Raw genomic sequence first — 24333 nt, 5'->3', positions numbered from 1 at the left:
AAGGGGGCAGTGTGGGGCAAGTTTCACAATGGAGTGGATGATATCATGTCACTAATGCAAAAAGTTACATATCTGGTTGCAGCTATTGCGAATTCGCACTTGTTTTGATATATAAACTGTATACATAACGTCACTTTAGCTGCCCAGCCTCTGGAAAAATGCAACTCTTATTCCCATTGCCAAAAAAAGAGCAAGAGAAGTGCCATTAACAAACTATAACATTTGAGAATCTGATCAAACAAACAATGGACCAAGATAATAATACAATTATAGTTATATCACATGGGCTACTGTAAGATATATAGGGAAGAGTTTGGAAGATGCATAATATGCTGCACTAACATTACTATTTCTCATGTTGTACACAGAAAGGCCCTTTCTCACAAGATAACCAACCTGGGCACCAGGCAATGAAGGCATGGTGGTAGTGTCAACAGCATCCCAGGCGGGAGTCGAACCCAGGTCTTGCTGTGAGGTGAGAGCGCTACCACTGCGACACCGTGCCCCCTACCTTGAACACTATCCGGATCCACGTGCTTGATCACATCGGAAGCAGGAACACGGTGTGGACGTTCTCACAGTGTGTTCAGGTCAGACGAGTGCCTCTTTTCTTCCACTGGCTCACACAGGAGTTGTGTACTCTTCCCCACGTTTGTACATTTTATACTCTGACTGCTGCAGACCTTTGATCATGTCTGTATTGTGTCTGCACTTTAAAGGCAGTCAGTTTGCCTGCCTGTATAGAGAGGCAAAGTGACCGCCTACTTCCTGCTTCAGCACTGTACCAGAGATTCTCATCCACCATTTATTTTCCCATAGACATTTCGTCAAATGCTTATAAAAAATAGTTTTACTCGGGAGAGACCATAGAACATTTCACTCGGACCAAAACGTAAAGAAATTGCGGATTTAAAGAAAATATTTTTTCGATGTAGTCTTTTTGACATTTATTTACATAAAGTGCAAATGTGACAACAACGTTCGCACATAATTGTCTTTTTTTCTCTCCGTCAGCTGACCTCTTGGTTCTCTCGCTGAATTATTTTGGTGGGAAATGACCATACAAATATCTGGGAACTGTTGATAGCAAACTATTCTTCAAGGCAGATGCAGGTGCAATCTGCAGGACGGTACAGCACTTGTTTGCCACATCGAAACTCTCAACGTGTGGTAAAATGTTGACCTTGTTTTATTAATAGTCTCTTTTATTGAATCCGTTTTGTATTGTAACCTGGTGTGGCAATTTGAGCCTCAGCAGCAGAAACAGACAGAGGGAGGTTGGTGAAAATAGCCAGTACAATTACAGGCATGAGCCCAGGCACAACTGAAACCTTAGAAACATGTGGTGAAGGGCTATGCCATTCTTGACTGACCTTTAGAGGGCAGTTTGAGCTTCAGAGTGCCCAAACAAAAGACTTCCAACAAATTGCTTAATCTGCACAGGAAATCATGTAGCCTTGTGCCTGTAGAAAGAATGCTGGTAGGCTAGGCTACTGAAAAGTTGGTACTGACCACACAATGTTTGTCTTTAAGGTCATGATTTGTTATTTTACCATAAAGCCTGGGCATCCGGGTAGTGTAGCGGTAGATTCCCTGCCTACCAAAATGAGGGTCGCAGGTTCACGCCCCCGTGTTACCTACGGGTTGGTCGGGCGTCCATATGATATAGGCACGATTGGCTGTGTCTGCGGGTGGGAAGCCGGATTGGGGGTATGTGTCCTGGTCGGTGCGCTGGCGCCTCCTCTGGTCGGTCGGGCGGAAGGGAACTGGTGGGAATAGTGTGATCCTCCGACGTTCTGCTGGTGAAGCTGTCAGGTGAAAAGAAGCAGCTGGCAACTGCGCGTGTGTTGGAGGAAGCATGGTCCTAGTCTATCGCTCTCCCCAGATTGGCAGAGGGTGGAGCAGCGACCGGGGCAGCAGGGGGAAATTGAATCAGAAAAAAAAATACCATAATACCATAATTATACCAGGTAGCCTACCACTACCAGGTACCATATTACGTGGTAGGTGGTACCTGGTACTTTTTTTTAGCACCACAGGTGGAATTCTGTGGATTGGATTGCACTTTGGAGCCTAAGGGCAGTGGATCCATGTGCTATATATGAGAGGGTCAATTCTTTTAGTAAGACGTGTTCACGCGCCAGTCACCAGAAAAGACCGTATGGCAAGAGGAAGAGGACGAAAAACAGATTAAAAAAAAAAGGAAAAACGAGACAGGATGTAGCCTTTCTTTCACCTCCTAAGGCCTGAGCTTAAAGACAGGACCATGTGATGGGGGGAGGGGGGGGGGGGGGTGTGTTGGTGGTCTGAAGCTATGACAGCCCTGTACATACACACGCACACACACACACACACACGTCCTAACCCCCCACTTACAAAAAAACGCCCCGGCCTTCTTTCTAATTGGACAGAGGGTGAAGGGAGAGAATGGGGGTGGCGGTTGGGGGGGCGGGATGCGTAAATGTGACCGTTTTTTCTCTCTCTCTCCAAGGTTTCTTTGCCTTGGCTCACAGTGCTGATGGACAAAAGAGCCTCAGTTTCCTCTGTTGCTGGACAGTGCCTGCATTTCCCCTCTCAGCACTCCTCCAGGAGAGACAGACACAGGGTCCAGAAATATCATGATTGGATATCTCAGAGATTCTCTAGAGAATATGGACCATTTCTGATGCATATTCTAAGTTTTGTTGATATGCGCCCTATCTGGTCAAACATGCAATCAGTATGAGGACATCATTATTCTAGGATACCAGACATACATTTTATTTTTGTGATGTATGTGTTCCAAATGACCTTGTGTCATGACTCATGTCTGGAAATATCCAAGCTCAATATTTTTTCTAGAATACTGGTTGAGTTAATGAACGAGTCATATCGTTACTCTGGATTCTCTAGACGGACCATCTCCAAATTTGAATATTCAAAAGTTTTGTTGGCATATACCATATTTGGTCAAATATGGATGAAAGATCCATAGATCCACATCTGCAGTAGCAGATCTGAATTGTTTAAAAGGACTTGGTGTCTTACAAACTTGCACTTTACCGACCAAAGTGATTGTATTCTCCTTGATGTTCTGCTTGTTACATGTCCAGTCACGAAAATAAAAACGAACTGAACTGAAAAAATAGGCTACCGGAGGCTAAACTAAGCCTAAACCTGAACATCAAATAGATGTACATTTTGTGGGCGTGCCCTAAATGGACATCTCTGCAAACCGCTGTGTGCACCAATAGTGCGTGTCCTGTTTTCCTAAAGGTAAATGGCATATTATGATGAAGTTCCCTCCCATCCATTTAACATCGGCTTTGAGTCAGAGGCTGTGCTTACAAATCAAGCCTATTTTTGAAAAATGAAAAGGGCTTCTGAGTGTTCTTGATCACAGAAACGGCAAAGCAGCATTTCGCTGCATAGCTTGGCCCCGACACCACGCTCACTCAGTGTCCATTTTGATAGTTCAACGCCACTCTTGCCTGTTGCTGTCTCTCTCAACTCAAGTGCAGAAAATAAAAAAATATATGCACAGTAGCTTTTCCATTGCAGTGAATATAGAATCTATTTCAGAGAGATCACATTCTAATTTTTCAAACCTCTCACTCTCGTATTGTGACTTTTGCCTACAAGATAGATCCTCTGTTTTTCACTCTATTCAAAGGATTTTATCGGCAAGACAATACCAAAAATCGCATAGCAAAAATAATTTGCGGGAGCATACACTTCAGGCCATTGTATATAGAAGGTATAACAGTAATGAAATTTATCAGAACTTGATTCATAGCAACATGTATGAAATAAGAAAAAAAACACTCACTTGGCTTTGTCTGTAGCCATATACATAATATATGCACATTTGTACCACACGTTTCACAAATTTCAAATATTTCACAACAGCACCAAAGAGCTCTGATTGATTCATAGCCCCTCTAATACATTCATTCATTATTTTCCAGATATACTAATAATCTATTAATTACAGATGTGAATAATTTACAATAAAATAACAATTTTAAGGTACATTTATCATTTTCAGTACTTTTATACTACAATAATTCCATTCAGTCTCATTATGCATCTGCCTTCCTAAATCTTTCATTAGGGATTGTGGATTTTTGAAAATTTAAGGCAATCAATGTATTGCCTTAAAGATTGAAAAACCACCTGTGACGGTTACATCTTTGTATTGGACAATGATATTGGCATGCCATGGGTATCGGCTGATAAAGGCTTTAAAATGAAATATCGGTATCGCCCGAAACAAACTTTTCTGCCGATATGACAGGCTGATCAAATGACCCTAACCTAACCCAGGGAGAGCATCATCCAAGCCTGTTTAAGTAGGATTAATCTGATAGTTTTGTTTGAAAGAAAATGTTACATAAAAAAAAATTGCATGTTTTACATAACCAAAGTTTAAGTCGTTTGCTTATTTTGCCCAGTGAATGTGTACATTTTGAAAAGCATTGAATGTATATCTGCAACTGCCAGTGGGCCATCACGATAAGAGTAGTCATAATAATGTGTTAATTCCACTACAGGAGAGACTTGATGTTCTCTGAAATTAGGTGATGTGTGTGTGTGTGGGGGGGGGGGCATGTACGCATATATATCAGCCAAAAGAGTTTGAAAATATCGGATATCAGCAAAAAGATCCCGTATCGTGCATCCCTACCCCATTCCTGTACTCAGCCCCTGCAAGGAATAGAAACTGTACACCAAAAAAAGGGGGTCAGGTGCTGCATCGTTAAGACTAATTGAAGACTGTGTTGAAAAATGATAAAGGGGGGGGAATCTACACAAAACCATTGAGAAAACAACACTGAACAACTGAACTATCACATTGTTTGACAACATCTGGAGTTTGTTTAGGCCCAAACAAAACAGATACAAATGGATAAAAAAAAGGATCTTCTCGTAGTTGCGAGGCATCTGCATGATGCACAACTGCATTCACGTCCTGACACCGGCCATGCAGTGAAGAAGGTGGAGCTGCATGGCATGTTTTTCTTTCTTCCCCAAATCTATGGTGCTTTTTAAACTAGATTTCCCATCCGTGGACTTGACTTCCCAACTCTCTCTTTCTCTTCCTCTGTCCTTCTATACAACTACTCACTGCAGTGACATTAATCTAGTCAACACAATCAAACAATAAAACACAAATTCAAAGGAGGTACCATCGCTTTCCACCCTCAGTCAGTCGCCAGTCCTGCTTCCTGCTATACACCACTCTCCTTATGAAAGCAGCCATTATTCTCTGTACTTTTTTCTATTTTGTTGTTTTGGCTAAAACGATAGGACTAATTATTTGTCATTGAGAACGTGTCTCTCTAGTTTAAACCTTTGTAGCAAAGTCCCGAACCAGGGAGATGCAAATTTTGTGCAAAATCTTTCCACCGCTAACCCCGTCTTTGTTAGATGAGCGCGTATACGTCTTTGTTTTTCCTCCTTGTGCGAAGCGCCAGCTGTGCATCTAGATCACAGTAACTGCTACAGGACAGACATGACACAGACAGGTGATCACAGTAACCGCTACAGGACAGACATGACACAGACAGGTGAAAGAGATTGAGCAAAAACAAAAAACAAAGACAGTAACAGCCTGGTCGGCAGAATAAAACCTTGGCACTGTACGTTTCTGCAATCCATGGATATGTCAAATATCAACGTTCCTGAAGCAAAAACATGTTGCATATCAGATACATCTATCTAGATAAATATATATCAACGTCATAGAGTCTGCTATTGAAATAGAGTTGTGGCCAGTAAGGGCCGTTCACACCGGACAGCCGTGTTCTCATCCCAGCCTGTTCAAAAGTCTACATTTACATTTCATTTACGGTAACATTTTCGTTATTTAATCATAACCAACCTTAACCACGTTGTTTTACTAACCTAAACATCACCAAAGTTGTTAAAGTTGTTTCATTTGCATTTAATGTTGCTGCGAGGTTTTCAAATGAACCGCCGCTTTGTTTAAAATTGACGTTGAGATTGTACATACTGTATCCCTGGTTTGCAGACACGTTTTATTCTGGCGACTGTTTTTGACAATAAAATCCAAGAAAACAACCAAAAAGCATCCAGAGAGGCGGGGGGGGGGGGGGGGGGGGGGGGGGGGACAACAATCCTTGTAAGTCGAAAAACAAAAAACATCATTCCAAAACGTTCTTGTCTAAGGACTCTTTTCCATTGGTCCGCGAGTAAGGTTCAAAAGCGGAGGAGCTCAGGTAGCGGGCCGAAAGTTCCTGCAGGTTGCCGGCCAGCGAGCCGGGCATGGCCAGCGGGTTAGAGGAGATGCGGGTGGCGAGCAGGGAGGGCACGGGGAAACTAAAGAGGCCGTGAGCCACTGCCGCCCCCGAGCCACCGACGCTGACGGCGGGTAGCGGAGGGCTGCCGGCCGCCCCGGGGCCCGGCGCCGGCCCGTCCCGGGCCATGGTGTGGGCCCGCAGGGCTGAGCCCAGCGTGCCGCCGCCGCCGCAGTGCGGGGGCAGGAGGCCCGGCAGGCCCGGGGGCGTCAGCAGCCGACCCTGCTCCAGCAGTCTGAGGACGCTGCAGGTCGCCGCCGTTTCCGAGACGACCGAACGCAACTCCGAGTCCTTGCCCTGGTCCTTCTTCTGCTTAGTGCGCCGATTCTGGAACCAAACCTTTACCTGGGAGAGGGGGGGGGGGACACGGACAAAAGAAACACAGAGACATTTAACCACAAAACAAACAAACGAAAACAAAAGTGAACCCATAGATTATATATTCGCTTTTTGGCATTTATTGGCGAGGTTACAGAAGGGAGAGATGGGGATGACGTGCAGCAAAGGCCAAGGGTCAGAGTTGCACCCACGATGTTCTGATTTACATGGCAGACATGTTAGCCAACTGAGCCACCAGGACCACATGTTCAATGTATGCTTGTTGCTCGATTGCTCCGCCCTTTGGCGGCAACAGTTTTCACCCTAGGGGGCTGAAATTAGGCATGGGGGGGTCAAGCGTGAAGGGGTGTGTTTTTCTTCATGCCAATTGGCTAAAAGGGGGGGTGGTGTAGGGCAAATTTGCAAATGCAGGGTGGCAGAGGCAGAGCAGGGCAGGTCTTGCCCCTGGCATCCTGCATTTCGGAAAAATTTGCGGTGGGCGTGAGAATACATGAACATATGCATACATGTGCATACGTGGTCGCAGCTTTATATTGCGAATTCATGTTTGTTTTTACACTATTTTTGACCTCTTTGCTTTCCATAGATATAGTAGAGAGAGACAGGAGAGATTTGAACCCAGGAGGACATTGCGATCATGCGGTATACACCTTCAACAAATCATGTGTTACCAGGATACCACCCAGTTTATGTATATTTATATATAAATGTGCTTCAGCATGTAGCCCCATGATGTAGCCGCACACATATTACATTTGCTGCACCTGTTCATAACAACAACACAAACTTTCCTATTGTTGGCAAATACGCCACATTCATGGACAACAACTAGAAACGGAACTGTGATTACAGCATAACAATAATCTGTTAATCTCAGTATTAGTGAGAGGGAAATTAACACCATGAGCTGTCTTACAACAGATCTTCTCAACTTGATACAATCAGACCAACCATATCATTGTTTTTATGCAACGCCTTTGTTTGCAACCTAACCCCCACCCACACTTTCAAGTACTCACTATATATAAGTATGCAGGCATGCTCTCTCTCTCTCTCTCTTTCACACACACACACACACACACACACACACACACGCACATGCACGCACACGCGCACACACACACACGGGGGCACACACACACACACGCGCACACACACACACACACGGGGCACACACACACACACACACACACACACACACACGGGGCACACACACACACAAACACACACACACACACACACACACACACACACACACACACACACACACACACACACACACAGAAGTGGTCTACCAGGTAATGATTGTAGACTTTGATTACAACCAAAAGCTACAGTGATTTCATTCAATCACGGGGAAGAGGACCCGCTGTGCTGCTTAAATATCCCTCCCAACATTCAGTTAGTCAGTTAATTCAATCAAAGCGCACTTAAAAATAGCCGTCACACATAAACTATCTTATATTTCTCAACTTCTAACACAATGAAGCTCAAACCAGGAATCGGCCTATAACCTCTAGGGCCGGCCTTATGAAACAATACACTTCAGATCAATCTTTTACAGGGGACAGTATTATATATGCTTAGGTTATACCTCACTAGCAACCATTCTCCATGGACAATTCTATCTTTTTCGTGATTTTGAGGTCTTGTGGGACCATATCCCATGGCAAACACAATTCAAAATAAATTCCCACACCTAGAAAGACAGAAAAATGTATTGAATTGTGTCAAGAGCACAAACCCTCTAACTTCACAGTCATTCATCCGTCTCAACAGGTCTATTTTGTTATTTTTGAAATATCCATAACCACAAAACATGATTTCATAGTTGAATGAATGACAGAAATGAAACAAAAACACAATTTTCTAAGCTAATTTCTAAGCTAGTTAACTACAAATGGTATGTCTTGTAGTTACTACAAGACATACAAATAATACAATGTTCCCCCATAAGTCTCCAGCAATCATACCCGATTACGTTCACATGGCCCATAATTAGCATACAGTACATGCACAGTACTGTACCAATCAGTGGCGAGCCCCTGCTAGTCCGATCACATTTGAATATAGTTGTGCGTCATTTCAACAGGCGGTTTACCTCCCCGCCAACTGCTAACAGGCATTGTATCTCTCATTTTATAGGAAAATATGCTCAACAGTCAATATTTTCTGTTCCCAGCATAAAAACCGCTGAACACCATGTCCATTTTAGAGGATACATCCCCGCTGCATAAAGAGGTGAAGGTGGTAGCTCAAACAAAGATGATGAGGCGTGCACACTTCAGTAAATGGCTGTCACACCGCACGAGAGCCTGGGAACAGAATGTTCATTTCCTCACGCCGTCATTAGGGCACTTCATCAAGACGTGAAGCAGACATGGGAAGAAAATCCAAACACCATTGTCCTGCCTAATAATAGGGAGCGAAGGCTGTTATCTGCATTACCTTTATGTTATTATTATGACGCAAAAGCATGTCCCCTGTAAATTAATCAGCTGGTTTTGAATGTAGGTGAAGAAGAAAAGCAGTAATTGTGTCGGTCACGTGGGAAAGAGACACACATGAAAAGAGTTTTAAATATCAGTCGAGCAAAAGTTTTGTAAATATTGCATTACATTATCATTATTATTATTAATTAAACATTATTATTATTAATGAAAAAAAAAACACTTGGGGGATGCACGATATTGCACGTCATCGGAATGAAATATTGGTATATCGGCCCAAAACTAACATTTCTGCCGATATGACAGGATTGCCACAGGGAGAGCATCATCCGAGCCTGTTTAAGTAGGATGAATCTTACAGTTTTGTTTGAAAGAAAATGTTACATTAAAAAAAATGCATGTTTTACATAATCGAAGTTCAAGTAGTTTTCTTAATTTCCCCAGTGAATGTGTACATTTTGAAAAGCATTGTATGTCTGCATTGCAGTGGGTCACAATAAGAATAAGTATAATAACGTGTTAATTCCACTACAGTATTATACTACTATATATATATATATATACTATATATATATATATATATATATATATATATATATATATATATATATATATATATGTATATATACTATTTTCTCTGAAATTAAGTGGGGGAAAATGTGCGCATATTTCAGTATCAGCATCAGAAATCGACAAAAGAAAATATCGGTATATTGGATATTGGCAAAAAATCCAATATGCTGCATCCGAACTTAGTTTGTTGTACAAAAACAAATAGGTGAACGTCTTGCTTAGGTGTCACTTGGTGTGAAAAGGCCATTGTTTCTCTGCACCTCTCCGAGCCGAGCGCGCGCACTGACCTCTGTTCCGAGTCAACCTCGTCTAGCTTCACTGAAACATTCAGGACGGACGGACGCCGCCGACACCGTTAACGAAGCTCACGGTCCCGTTAGCCAGCTTGCAGGATCAAATAAATAAGTCAAAACTCCTGCTGAAATATATGTCGAGCAGAGCTTTGAAGCATGAGAGAGCACGAGGGATTTCCCTGAAACCGTCGGTATCTGGAGTCAAGCGCAGAGTGCAAATCCAGTTCACCCCCAGTGGGCGCTGCATCGTGACCTTTCTCTGACCCCCGCCGCTACGCACGAGGACGAAAAGCTTGTTTTTCCCCCCCCAGAACTATGCATGAAATGATTGCATGCTCTGCTATCAGTTTATGCTATGGCGCTAATGAAACTGACATCAACAGCACAGGTAATTTTAGCAGCTTCAAATGAAACGCTCATAATCTATATTAACACTAGGAAGGCCAATGGATTTTGGAGGTTTAAGAGAAAGCAAGACACGCCGACCATTTAAGGGGGTAAATACAATTAGAGGTGGTAGTATGTCCTTGTGTCATTCTGAAAAATCTAACAAGGATTTGTTCATGAGAGTGGCTATAGGAAAAGAAAAAATGGAGGGACACTTTGAGCGCTGAGATATTTCAATGCGAGACCTGACGGCAGCTTGGCTTTCTAGTGTTAAAACAGCTCACAGCTTGCTCAGCTGCTACTACAGTGTGTGTGTGTGTGTGTTATCTATATCTATCTATCTATCTATCTATCTATCTATCTCTCTCTCTCTCTCTCTCTCTCTCTCTATATATATATATATATATATATATACAGTATATACACACCCCATAATATTGAGTTGTCCCAATCCATGTCTCTATTGTCTCGAGGCTTAAAAATCTCTTAACCGGTCTCGTCTCATCGACTGCATCTCCCCTTCATGACTGAAATAGATTTAATATATCAGGCCAAAAGGATAGTCGATTCGATTTCACTTAGATTCACTTGGTCAGTCTATTTCCAAGAAAAAGGAAAGCAGTCTTACGGTTGTCTTGTGTCAAAATAGATGGTAATATTCAATTTCAAATGGTAAAATTGAAGGCAAGGAAAGGAAATATCCAATAAAATCACATTATCTGAAATCTTTGGTAAATTAAAAACAAAAGCATCCCCAGTGTCTTTTGTAATTTTCTGATCCTACAGTATATGAAACCAATTTATTCAAGTTTGCATGGAATAAAATGGTTTTATGGAGGACTTTGAAATTGCACACTGTAAGTTACAATGTGGACCTTCCAAGATGTACGCCTTACCTGAGTTTCAGACAGATTGAGCTGGCGAGCCAGTTCTGTTCGCTCCCTCCCAACGACATACTGGCACCTCTGGAACTCCATTTCCAGCCGGTAGAGCTGCTCTGCGGTGAAGGAGGTCCGGGTTCGTTTGGGGCGGTCCAAATCCAAGCCCTTCGGCAGGATGATCTCTCGGATGGAGCCTTTAGCATCTGAGGACGGAGCAACGCACACCGGAACTTTGATTCAACAAATGTTCATACAGCAAAATAAGAAAAGAGAAGTATTATTATTATTACTACTACTGAATCAAATTTCCCAATTTCAGATTTTTGCTGTACTATACTACTAATATATATATATATATATATATATATATATATATAAATCTGCAAAGCTAAATTGTTAATCATGATACAGGTACCCACATTTTTAATAGTTCATGGATAGCTATCAATCTATAAAAAATAAACAATATTCCTAACATTGGATGTCAAAACTTTCTGATTTGGTTTAAATTAAGTTGATGTGTCTTCTGATTTTGGGGGGGGTTAAAATATCTGCTAATTTGTGGACAGTTTAAAAAACTATCCACTGATATATCAAAATTCTGTACAATGCTACTGAAAAGAAAAGAGACTGAAACGTGTCGTGTTTCAATTTCAGTTCATATACCCACATTACTACAAACTAAATTACTGATTACGACCAAGTGTATTGCTGCCACAATTTAAAAGCATCCTACCGCTGCTTAAGAGGTGTGTGGATGTTAAGAACTAGCAATTTAGCATAATAAAAACTAAATTTAGAATAAAGAAAACTAGTATTGAATAGATGATGTAAAATAAAATGTTTCTTGTCACGTAAAACTGCCCGAAATTCATTTATAATTGGATTTGTGATCATTGACATAGAAGTTGGAAATGTGCATTAAAGAGTATATCCAATAGAGATCCTTGAATAAAAAGATAGAAAGATCTTTCTCCACATTGTTTAGTATGCCTGTCCTATCTCATTATATCTTGTGCAACTAATCCCATGTTGTTAGTGATGTTATATTTAGGGTTTGTTTTCAAACACTCTGTGTTGGACCAACACTGCATCAGAGAAATTAAATAAATTATGTGCAGAATCTCCAGCCAGCTGGCACTCATGTATGCAACTGCATAATTGCATAATTTATTGATACTGACATATCTATCAAAACAAATATTGCAAAAATTTTCTTTTTTCATATACGTTAGAAATAGTTCTGAATATAATATCTGTTATTATCTAAAACGTGTAAATGACCAGATAATAGTTTGTGTGTTATTCGTAAAATACCTGGACATTTATCCATTTAAATTTACAGAAGAGGAAAAATAAACAAGGAATAATTAAAATTGCATGCAATGCATAGTGCTAATGCAGCAAGTATTTGTCGCAAAGATAAATTACTTTAACAGCATTTAAAACTTTGTTCATGACAAAAAAAAAAATCTTTTATATTTTTATATTGCAGTAATTGTCGTCGCACCAAAACATGCCCCGGAAGTTGGATGAAGAGCAAAAACAAGATCATACCAAATTTCCCTGGTTCCAGGTCTGTGAATGAAGCAAAACTAACATAATCATAATTTACATTTTAAGAGGACATTTTGCCATCAACTGCCAGCCACAATTTCAAATGAAATCCAATGAATTGTCCACTCTCTTACCACACATCAAACATCCATAGCTGACATTAGTAACGATTTTAAAACTTTGTATAAACAGGATTCTCCCTCAGTTCTAAAACGCCTGCCAGGCAGTACTGTGAATCTTACCACTGAAGCAATCTTCTTTCCTCAGACGGATTTACATGAACTCCTAAGTCCCACACTGCAAGTTATTAGGAAAGCCTCACCTCGGACGAGTATTCTCCGGCAGTAGTCCGGGTCGACCGTGCTCCCCCTGTTCTTCTCGCAGTTGTCCCCGGTCCCCGAGGGGGAGAAGGAGTCCTGCTGATCCCTAAGGAAGCTCTTGGACAGGCTGCCCTGGGAGTCCTTGCCGTCCTGCCCCTCCTTAAGTCCATTCTTCAGCACCATCCCTTCCGGCTCTTGGTTGTACCTGACCTCCATGCTCAGTTTATCCTCTTGGACCTTCCGCTTGTCCGCCTCTTCTTTCCCCTTTTGTTGAGAGATTACGGAGAATACGGCGCACCCGATCGTTCCGACAGTGTGGGTTTTACTTTCAAAACAGCACCTTTCAGCCAGGTAGAGTCAGCCACCTAATGTTCGGTGAACCACTTCCCTCGCCCGACCAAGGAGCCCTGTTATCGCCGACCAAACTCCCTCGCCCAATGATCATGGACTTCTCAGTGAAACTCAGCAGTGATTTAATAGCCCCCCTCGCCTTGTTACATAGACATCAGGCTGATAGATGATCTCCAAATAATCAGAGCCATGGACGCGCGCGCTCGCCGTTTCAATTGATTACGGTGATTTTGCTGCCTCCACATTTGCGTAACCTCATGAATACGCTAAATTGTTTGGGGAAATAGATCAGATCCTTGATAGAGGGGTCCGCTCGCCCCGTCCCCCTCAGTTCGCCCGCTCTCAGCCCAGGGAATCAAGACAAATGATTGGTCTTGTCTCGCATCCGAGCATAACTGAACCACAATCACAGTGGTACGACTCTTGCAGACCTGGAGAAAGTTCCTGGGTGCTTCATTCTTCCATCCGCAGAACAAGGACGGCCATTTCTCCCCCGCCAACCCACCCCGACTTTTCACACCACACCTGATTGCTGGAGCGCGACGGTGAACTTTGATCACGTTTCCCTTTGGCTCTCTTGCCAATCAACGGAATTCTGCAACGTGCAGACCTCGCCACTATGCTATTGTAGGCGAGAGAGAGAGAGGCAGAGAGAGCGAGAGGGAGAGAGAGAGAGAGACAGAGAGTGGGAGAAAACAAGAGAGGTGGAGAGGATAAAGAACAAATCCACTTCGATCAAAATCTACGAAGCCGATGGCGACCCACTCGTTTTCGGAAATGCTAAACGCCGGCCTCTGCTTTGATCGGAATTGTGTTAAAGTTTCCTATCATTTGGGCATCGGCTATGGAGAGCGACCCGGTGAGGTCCTGGTCAGAGCGACCTGGTGAGGTCCTGGTCATTCATTAATGCTACATCCCTCGGTATTCTTATGTTTGCACGCCAGACGCTGTCTGCGGCTCTCATAATCTTAACCTACGCATCTGCAAAGCACAAAAAAGGGGAACAAAACTTGTCAGTAGTGCTTAGACTGCCTACACTCTCTCTCTCTCTCACACACACACACACACACACACATACCCCTGTAATGGCCCCTACCTCTCTCCACCACTCGCCTTCCAGCCCACTACCCACTCACCCTCCCACCAACTCTTAGCTATTTTCATTGTCAGTGCAACAATATCTCTGAACACAGCAGTGGCCAGTAATCCAATAAGACCATTGATTAGGCTACAATGATTCAATTCAAGCCGACGACCCAGTGCAAGGAACATTCTCTGGCCCTTCTTGTCACCTTAGCCGGCCAGAAGCCCACTTCAGGCTGCCCCCCTCCCTGAGTGCCATTCATGCCTTTATGGGAAACAGAGAGGAAAAGGAGTGAAAGATGGCAATTATCTAATTGGACTATTAACAAACAATCCTGTGAGTGTGGCTGCCCGGCAGCAGTCTCGGGGTGGGTTTAAGGGCCGCATGTTGGACTAACTTTATTCACTGAGTGTTTGGGGGGCTGCTGCTCCGAGTGGGAAAGGAGCCATTGTTTGAGAAAGCTAAAAAGGGGGCTATAATGGGAGCACCTAAAAGGGGAGCTGGGCGTCTCAGGCTGCGGTGCAGAGCTCCAGCCTGGGAAAGAGGTGGAGGATGCAGCGTTTTGGCCTCTCAGCTCCACACAATGGCCGAGAAGGAGAAAAGGCTGCGTTCGGGTTGCTGAATCTCCCCAAAAATATCACACACTCTGTGCAGCGATGTAGGAATATGACAGTGTGCATATCAACATGTAAACCTTTTCATATCACATGCCATTTAGTAACAGTAATGTGTGTACTTTGTTTTATTTGATCAAAAACACAAGACACTTATTTGATTGCCGAATATTTCTCACGGTAACTTACTAGAAGAGGTATGAGATGTGTGAATGTGATCAGGGCGCTCCTGAAAAAGAGAGTATTGCACTCAGTAAGACACCCCCTGAATAAATAAAGGTGGAAAAAAAGTGTTTCAAGCTATTGTTTTTTAAGCTATTGATTCATCTAACACATAAAAAGGCAAACCTATATAACATAGAAATATACAGTATATATGTATGTTTTTCACGTTTATGTATGTATGTATGTATGTACGTACGTATGTATGCATGCATGTATGTATGCATGCATGTATGTATGTATGTATGTATGTATGCATGTATGTATGTATGTATGCATGCATGCATGCATGCATGTATGCATGTATGTACCGTATGTATGTATGTATGCAAGTATGTATGTATGTATGCAAGTATGTATGTATGTATGCAAGTATGTATGTATGTATGCATGCATGCATGTACAGTATGTATGTATGTATGCATGTATGTATGTATGTATGCGTGTATGTATGTATGTATGTATGCGTGTATGTATGTATGTATGCATGTGTGTATGTATGTATGTATGTATGCATGTGTGTATGTATGTATGTATGTATGCATGCATGTATGTATGTATGTATGTATGTATGTATGTATGCATGTATGTATGTATGTATGCATGCATGCATGCATGTATGCATGTATGTACCGTATGTATGTATGTATGCAAGTATGTATGCATGTATGCATACATGCATGTACAGTATGTATGTATGTATGCATGTATGTATGTATGTATGCGTGTATGTATGTATGTATGCGCGTATGTATGTATGTATGCATGTGTGTATGTATGCATGTATGTATGCATGTATGTTTGTATGCATGTATGTGTGTGTATGCATGTATGTATGTATGCATGTATGTATGTATGTATGCGTGTATGTATGTATGCGTGTATGTATGTATGTATGTACTGTATGTGTATGCGTGTATGTATGTATGTATGTATGTATGTATGTATGCATGCATGTATGTATGTATGCATGCATGTATGTATGCGTGTATGTATGGATGTATGTATCCTCTCTGTTGCATTTTCCTCGGACACCGTCGGCCTGACAGCATTCGCACGGGTACCAGCAGAGGGCCAGGACAGGGCCAGATTTTTTAATTAGGTCATTATGGCCACTTAAATGAACAAAAACAGCCAATTAGTAATAGCGCTACCCACATCAGCCAGCAGGTGTCACACACACACACCAATTAGTGATAGCATTACCCACAGCAGCCAGAAGGTGACACCCACACACACAGACTGACAGTGATTGCATGCTCCAACAGGCACTATCCACACCAGCCAGCAGGTGACACCCACTGACCTATATTAATACGGTCAATGGTGACACCCACCCACCCAGTCATACCACTATCCACAGCAGCCAGCAGGTGACACCCACTCACAGTCATACCGCTATCCACAGCAGGTGACACCCACCCACACAGTCATACCACTATCCACAGCAGCCAGCAGGTGACACCCACCCACACAGACTCATAGCACTACCCACAGCAGCCAACAGGTGACACACACACACACACACACACACACACACACACACACACACACAGTCACAGCACTACTACCCAAAGCAGCCAGGAGCTGAGACACACAGAGACAGTGATTGCATGCCCCAACAGGTATCAGCAATTGTGATAGCACTACCCACAGCATCCATCAGATCACATAGACAGACACTGATTCCATGCTCTAAAGGGTATCAGAACTAGTGATTGTAATGATTTTGATAGTAATCAAAATGTTAAGGCATATTCCTGCAGTATGATGGGTGCTCTGAGATACAATGTTCTCTCAGTGAATGACCAATACATTCAAGGCAACACTATCACAACAATCGCAACACTATGTACAGTTGGATGTGGGACACAGCTTAGTCTTTCAACCAATCACATTATGTGACCAGGGAATGGCTTCAACTTGCCATTGGTTTTACCTCAAACACATTGCACAATCTCCCACATAAAAAATGTCAAAGATTCCTTCATCATATGTAAAATTTACAATAGACAATTCCAATAATTGAGGCCACCTTCCACACATACAGTACACACAAACACAGATCTTTAGAATGGCCGAACCACCACAGGTCAGTGGTGAATCACCAACAGTTACAACACAGTTTCCAGTGACATTGTTTGATATCTGAACGATGTGCCGTGCTGGAACGTGAACCGGCCCGGCAGAGATTTCATTATGCTTCTATCCATCAAGACCGGAAATCAAAGCTGTCCTCTAAACACAAACGTGTGGTTAGAAATCAATGTGTCTTGCAAAGGTCCCATGAAAACCAAATCAAAACGCAAGTCCCTACAATTGGCAAAGGCTGAATGAGGGTGTGAAATGTCAAGCTATTCCCAAGATGGAAATGGTTGTCAGTTGTCCCAGAACTTGATGTCAACATGTACATTGTATTTCCAATGCTTTCTTTTCTGCCATAGAGCATTTATAGGCTACTGCTGCGGCATCCAAACAGTTTGTTAACACAATGGGAAGCAAACTAGAAAAATGATCATGTCGCTTAACAGACTATTAACTACTACCTAATTACTAAGTTCCCCCTTTGTAGCCCTGTTATTTTGACCCAAAGCTAATGCTACTTGGCACCTTCTGGCAAAGCCTTTTAGTGCTCTAATACAAGGTCAGTTGCTGTGGAGAGCACAGGCCTTGGAGTCTAAATGACAACATGGCAACTCAAGATGAATGGCTACATTCAAAGCCTTGCTTTATGGTTACAAATGTGCTGATTGTGTGCCACAGTAAGAGAGCAAGCTGTTCTTGAACTCTCGAGATAAGGAGTGTGTCTCCATCTATGGAGGAAGACTACGTTGGCAACTGAGTTCGAAAATTGTCATAGGCTGATGATGGTTTTCATGCCGAGCTTGGAATTTTTATAATGATAGGACCATATATAGTACTTTTCTAAGTACTCAAAGACGCCCCCGCCCCCCCGGTCCAAAATCCTTGGTGCCTTAAACCATAATAGTGTGCTTGTGGTTACTTATGGCATTGCATTGTGAAAACAAACTTTCCTCCCAATTACACATCAGGCCACTGCAGTTGTTGAGGTTTACAACATTACACAAAGGCTTTATGAGCCGTTCTGACAACTGAGCTAATAATTAGGCTGAATGGTTTTCTGTTTGGTTCTGGTGGTGGCCACCATGTTCTCAGTCCAATGACAAGTGTTGTCTTTAGGCTCATTCCAATAATGAAGACTACCTCAGCCAATGCCCGGTCCAGGTTACATCATCATCCCATACATTGATATGCACGCCCCCTTTATTCATCTCTCTCTCCCCTCTGCAGCCAACACCCTGTTCAGGTTTATCACCCATTCGTTGATATGCACGGCCCTTCATTCATGCTTCTCTCCTTGTCGAATCACAGTCTCCCACGCTGTCCCTCTCTGGCCAATATCCACTCAGCTCATTTCCCCTCGCTGGCCATTCACCTAACCGCAGTAGTATATCAGAGTCCATGTTTTCTACTATGTCGTAACTCACCTATCTGTGCGGTGACCCCTCAGTTGCTGATCATCGCCGAAGCAGTTGTTTCGCCCCACCTCCTCCCCTGACCACCACCAACATCATGACTCCTGAAGAATTCCCTATGGGGGGATTCTCTATTTCAGGGATACTCAACTTGCTTTGCCCGGGGGCCACTTTCGTGAAATGATAGAAGGCCAGGGACCAGTTAATAAACAAACGATATACATTTTTCTGTAGCGGATTGTAGGTTTTTGGGGTGTCAGCCGGAGTTTATTCTGACAATGTTGTGCACACCGGATAGTTAGGTTAAGTTAGTTAGGTTAAGTACATACATAAGTGCCTGGGTAGCGAGCAGACGGCAGTATTTGACAATTTAGCAGCTAAATCATAGATTATTGAAAGATATTCCATATTCCAGACTGAAATGCTATAACAGAAGTGGAGTATTGGCCAGAATGACATGAACATTTGGACACTTATTCAGTGGGTATCTTGCATGTTGCACTGTAAAAAAATAAAAAATAAAATTGCAATTCCATCGCGGGCCACACAGGGGGCGCCCGCCGGCCGCATGTAGCCTGCGGGCCGCAAGTTGAGTATCACTGCTCTATATCGTATATATCACTGACGTCCTCCTCAGGGCTCAGGAGGAGCGTCATCATATCATGGAGTCATACGCCAAATCTAATTTGTTTATTGTATCATTAAAGTTTATTTGTACCTTCTTACGAGTCTCTCATTGAACTCTTTTCTTTATGGGCTTTCAGCTCATCTGTTCAGCTAGCGTGTTATAGAGAGAAGAGACACGTTTATGCTGTCATCAACACTGTTGGCTCCAATGATGTAAAAAGTGGATGAAAACTTGAACATGTAATGAAAGTCTTTGTTGGAAAATACAAATAATAGGCCTTGATTGTTCATTCATTTCTCAGGCGCTGACTAAATCTGGCCTTCAAGTCTTTTAAAAGGCATATGTAAGAATCATTGTGTCCAATACTGTAGCATAGCTTTACCATGAGGCCCATCATCCTGTACTCTCTTTTGTCAGCTCGTTGCAGGGAGAAAAGGAGCGAGCTAGAGATGAAGAGAAGAGCGAGTGGACCATTTCCAATAGGTAAGCCTCGTTCAAACGGTGTGCCGGTCTCTCAACGGTTACTATTCCACAACTCTACGCTACATAATCGGTAGATAATCCGCTGTAATTCTGTACTACGCAACACAGTTAAGACGAGGTTAAACAGAGAGCAGCGCTGCCTCACAGAGTTTAGGCTTCCCATGTTTCCAAACACTCCCAAAAGATTTGCCCTGCTAGAAAAAAAAATCCAGCTGTGGTCTGACAAAATGGTATGTTGAGTGGTGAGAGAGGGGGCAAGGAAAATGGTGATTTATTTCCAAAGCTTTTATGGTGCTTTCCATTGTTCCCCTCACGCTTTAGTCTGCATGCACACACTATGACTGACAATGGAGACATAACTGTTTCAGAGATACAAAGGAACTGCTCAAATTACACCTGTGGCAATTACTACAGCAAGGCGCATGGGACAAAAAGAGTGTTATCTAAAACTACTCGTGGAGAATGCACAGAAAAAAATCAATTACTGGAAAGGCTTTGTCGCAGCTTTTGGGCTGTCTGGTATGTCACACGTAAAATATTGTATTGCCAACAGCAGATCACTACAAAATAGCATTGAGATGTTTTCTGTATGTTTAACATGGCAGTACTGTATATCTAATAAGCAGAAATCACCAGCAAGCTATTAGTCTGATTTTGGGGGAAGCAGTCCATTAAGAACAGGACTTTCTTCATCTAAATTCCTTTAATTTAATTTAATTTCATTCCATTGTGTAATAAGCACAGTTACACAGACGCAGCTACTCACAGCCTGGCTAAATTCCAGTGTTGTGAAGTGATGTACACTGTCACACTTTGAATGGAAACGGCACAATAGTTTCCTTCAAGAGATATCATTGGCAGCCAGAGCACACAATAAGCCATCATGTCGATCCATTGATTGGAGAATTGACTGTGCGCAAACAATGAAATATATGACAACGCTGCTAGAAAAAGAGAAACATCTGAAAAAGATTGATCAAAGTAGGTCAATTGAGTAATGCTAAGTTGCAGTCAAAGTAGGCCTACTCTACCTGTATATAATACAGTATGTGATCATTTGCTTCATCTCTCATTCATTTCCACTAAAAACATAATTTCCAGTTGTGCCTTGCGTGCGAGCAGAGTTAATTGATTTCCTGAGAAATTGCACTGCCGGTGTTGTGCCAAAAAGTGATTCACCGCTGCTTGAACGGGTAGAAATAGGTGGAAAAGTAGACTGAGGTCCCGGCTGTCCTCCGCCTGCTACCCTGCACAGTTGGCCAGGTTAAAGACCACCTTCGTCCGCCCGGGACAGGGCGCCACCCGTCAGGCTCACAGAGTACCTGACCTGGTGACTCACCGAGTGAAGACTCACCTCTCCCGGGCAGACCAAGGTGGCCTTTAACCTGGCTGAGTGTGTAGGCTGCCGTGGGTAGTATTTGGGCGGAGGACAGTGAGGGACCTCGGTGCTTACTTTTCAGCCTATTTCTACCCGTTCAAGTGGCAGTGAATCACTCTTTGGCAGGCACAGGTGCACGCCCGGAAATTGCCAGTTGCACAGACACTACCGCAAATGCCTTCTGTCTGTGCCGGTGTAAACTAGGGCCCTTTGTTTGCTACTGCAGGTAGTTCAGGTGTAAGCTAGAGCCCTTTGTTTGCTAGGTAGTTCAGGTGTAAGCTAGGGCCCTTTGTTTGCTAGGTAGTTCAGGTGTAAGCTAGGGCCCTTTGTTTGCTAGGTAGTTCAGGTGTAAACTATAGGGCCCTTTGTTTGCTAGGTAGTTCAGGTGTAAACTATAGGGCCCTTTGTTTGCTAGGTAGTTCAGGTGTAAACTATAGGGCCCTTTGTTTGCTAGGTAGTTCAGGTGTAAGCTAGGGCCCTTTGTTTGCTAGGTAGATCAGGTGTTATCTATAGGGCCCTTTGTTTGCTAGGTAGATCAGGTGTAAGATAGGGCCCTTTGTTTGCTAGATAGTTCAGGTGTAAACTATAGGGCCCTTTGTTTGCTAGGTAGTTCAGGTGTAAACTATAGGGCCCTTTGTTTGCTAGGTAGATCAGGTGTAAGATAGGGCCCTTTGTTTGCTAGGTAGTTCAGGTGTAAACTATAGGGCCCTTTGTTTGCTAGGTAGTTCAGGTGTAAACTATAGGGCCCTTTGTTTGCTAGGTAGATCAGGTGTAAGATAGGGCCCTTTGTTTGCTAGGTAGTTCAGGTGTAAGATAGGGCCCTTTGTTTGCTAGGTAGTTCAGGTGTAAGCTAGGGCCCTTTGTTTGCTAGGTAGTTCAGGTGTAAGATAGGGCCCTTTGTTTGCTAGGTAGATCAGGTGTAAGCTATAGGGCCTTTTGTTTGCTAGGTAGTTCAGGTGTAAGCTAGGGCCCTTTGTTTGCTAGTTCAGGTTAAGGTTAGAGTAGTTACAATGTCTGCAGTTGTTGCTTGTTTTGTTTGGCCACTTTGGTGTCTACAAATGAACTGCCAAACGGACACCGAGGCAGTGGTGATCGCACCCAAGAGGAATGTGCTGGCTGGAGATAAGCGGTTGGACTGATGCCAGGGAAGCAGCGGAAGCTATCCTGATGTCAGGACGGTGGCTCAGTGGTTCGCACTGCTGCCTCACAGCAAGAAGGTATTTTCGAACCCCGGGCCGTCCCAGCTCATTTCAGTTTGCATGTTCTCCCCAAGTTCGTGTGGGTTTCCTCCCACCATCAAAGACATGTACAGTATGTTAGGTTAAATAAAACATCCTAATAACATCTTGAGCTTGTGGACCCCAGGAAGAATAGCTGCTGCAATGCTGTGCTGATCCAACTTAAATTTACTTACTACCAAAGTATGCTCACATACTCACATTTCCTACTTTCCTGAACCATGGTCCACCATGGACCATGGGCATCCCAGTGGCTCACCTGGTAGAGCGCGTACCATAAAAGCTTAGCCTGTCCTTTGCACGGCCGACCCGGGTTCGAATCCGACCCGTGGTCAATTTGCTGCATGTCATGCCCTCCCTCTCCCCACCCTTCCTGTCTGCCCATTAAAGGCAAAAGTAATCCCCCCCCCCAAAAAAAAATATTAATAATAAAAAAAAAAACGTTTCTGTAAAAGTAGTTCTGTATAAAATAAAAACAAATGGCAGCTAGACCCCAGGCGGAGCCCCGCGGACCACAGTTTAAGAATTACTGCCCTAGATGACGAGCAGGGTCTTGAATCTGCTGTGACACATCAAACAAAACAGTGCAGCCACATACAAGTACATGAGGTATGGTAGGCTACAAAGAAATATGGCCCTTTATCTCTTGCTTTTGTGTATTGCTGCAGCATCTTTGACAAGTGTTTTGAATGATAGTTTTCACCAGCCATTGGGATTTATAAGCACCGTCTTTATGGCAGGTTCCTTGGATCAACAGAAAATAAGTCTTATAGTGAGATGGAAGAAAATAATTGATTTTGGAAGAATTGGTGGAAACAGTCACACAATCATTGGTTGTAACTGTTAAGGGAAACAGTTCAGTTCAGTCAGCCATATCTGACCATATACTGTATGTATTACTAAAGTCATTAGTAATACTTTTAATAGTCCTTCTATCAGATTCATTTACCTGAAATTCAAAGATGGCACATCTAATACCCCATAAACAAGGAAAGGATTCAGTATGATATTGTCTCACCCAATCAAAACTTATTTTCTTTCATCTCACCTCTGTAATATAAAATATGTCCTTGGAGCTTTGTCAACTTCAATATTTAAAAAGATCTGGTGCGACAGATGTGATAGACCAAAGTGTGTTAGCTCTAAGTACCTCTTATTGCTGAACTTTTGACCCATGTTTTTAATTTGACTATGCACTTCGGTATGAATGATATGAAGAATTTAGAAGGCAGCTCATGTTCAATCTCTACAACAGGGTGGTAATTCTTATGATCTAAATAACTATTACCCTATCTAACAGCTCCTCTGCCCAATCATTTTTTAATCCCTAATTAACTGTCAAAGGTTGTGAATTCCTAAATGAAGGATGTATTTGGCCTGATAATTACAGTAGAAGCAGCACAACTTCAGCTACCTTGTTTCTAAATTCCATCATAAATGAATGTCCAGGAGACTGCTTACCACAAAATGAATAATATTTATTTGCAGCAAGCAATCATTTGAGCATGGGAGAAAAAACACACACGGGTTGCTTTAAGTCAGTGCTGCTCAGTGCACTGCCACCCCATGCAAAGTGTGTGACCAGATCGTCGAAGCTTCCCATCTTGTGGTGGTAAGGGTGAGGCCATGGCAACAGTCTTGTTATCAGGCTTGAAGGACCTTGTAATGGAGGTACATGTGTTTTTTCTTCCATGCTCAAATGATTGCTTGCTGTGGCAAATAATATTATTCATTCTATG

General features: G+C 42.8%; 1 protein-coding gene across 1 annotated transcript; it reads right to left on the bottom strand.

The window, feature by feature from the left end:
- Nucleotides 1-6146: 6146 nt before the first annotated feature.
- vax1 (ventral anterior homeobox 1) lies at nt 6147-13339 on the bottom strand (the record flags this gene model as incomplete). Its single annotated transcript, XM_083651003.1, has 3 exons — nt 13102-13339; nt 11238-11425; nt 6147-6644 (listed from the first exon to the last, which is right to left on the bottom strand). The coding sequence occupies exons 1-3, from the start codon at nt 13313-13315 to the stop codon at nt 6147-6149; spliced, it is 900 nt and encodes a 299-aa protein (XP_083507129.1). The 5' UTR covers nt 13316-13339.
- Between the last annotated feature and the right edge of the window lie 10994 nt (nt 13340-24333).

Source organism: Poromitra crassiceps (genome assembly GCF_964638095.1).
Source record: "Poromitra crassiceps genome assembly, chromosome: 14".
NCBI lineage: Eukaryota > Metazoa > Chordata > Actinopteri > Beryciformes > Melamphaidae > Poromitra > Poromitra crassiceps.
Note: the sequence above shows the minus strand (reverse complement) of the source record. Positions and strands in the feature narration are given on the sequence as shown.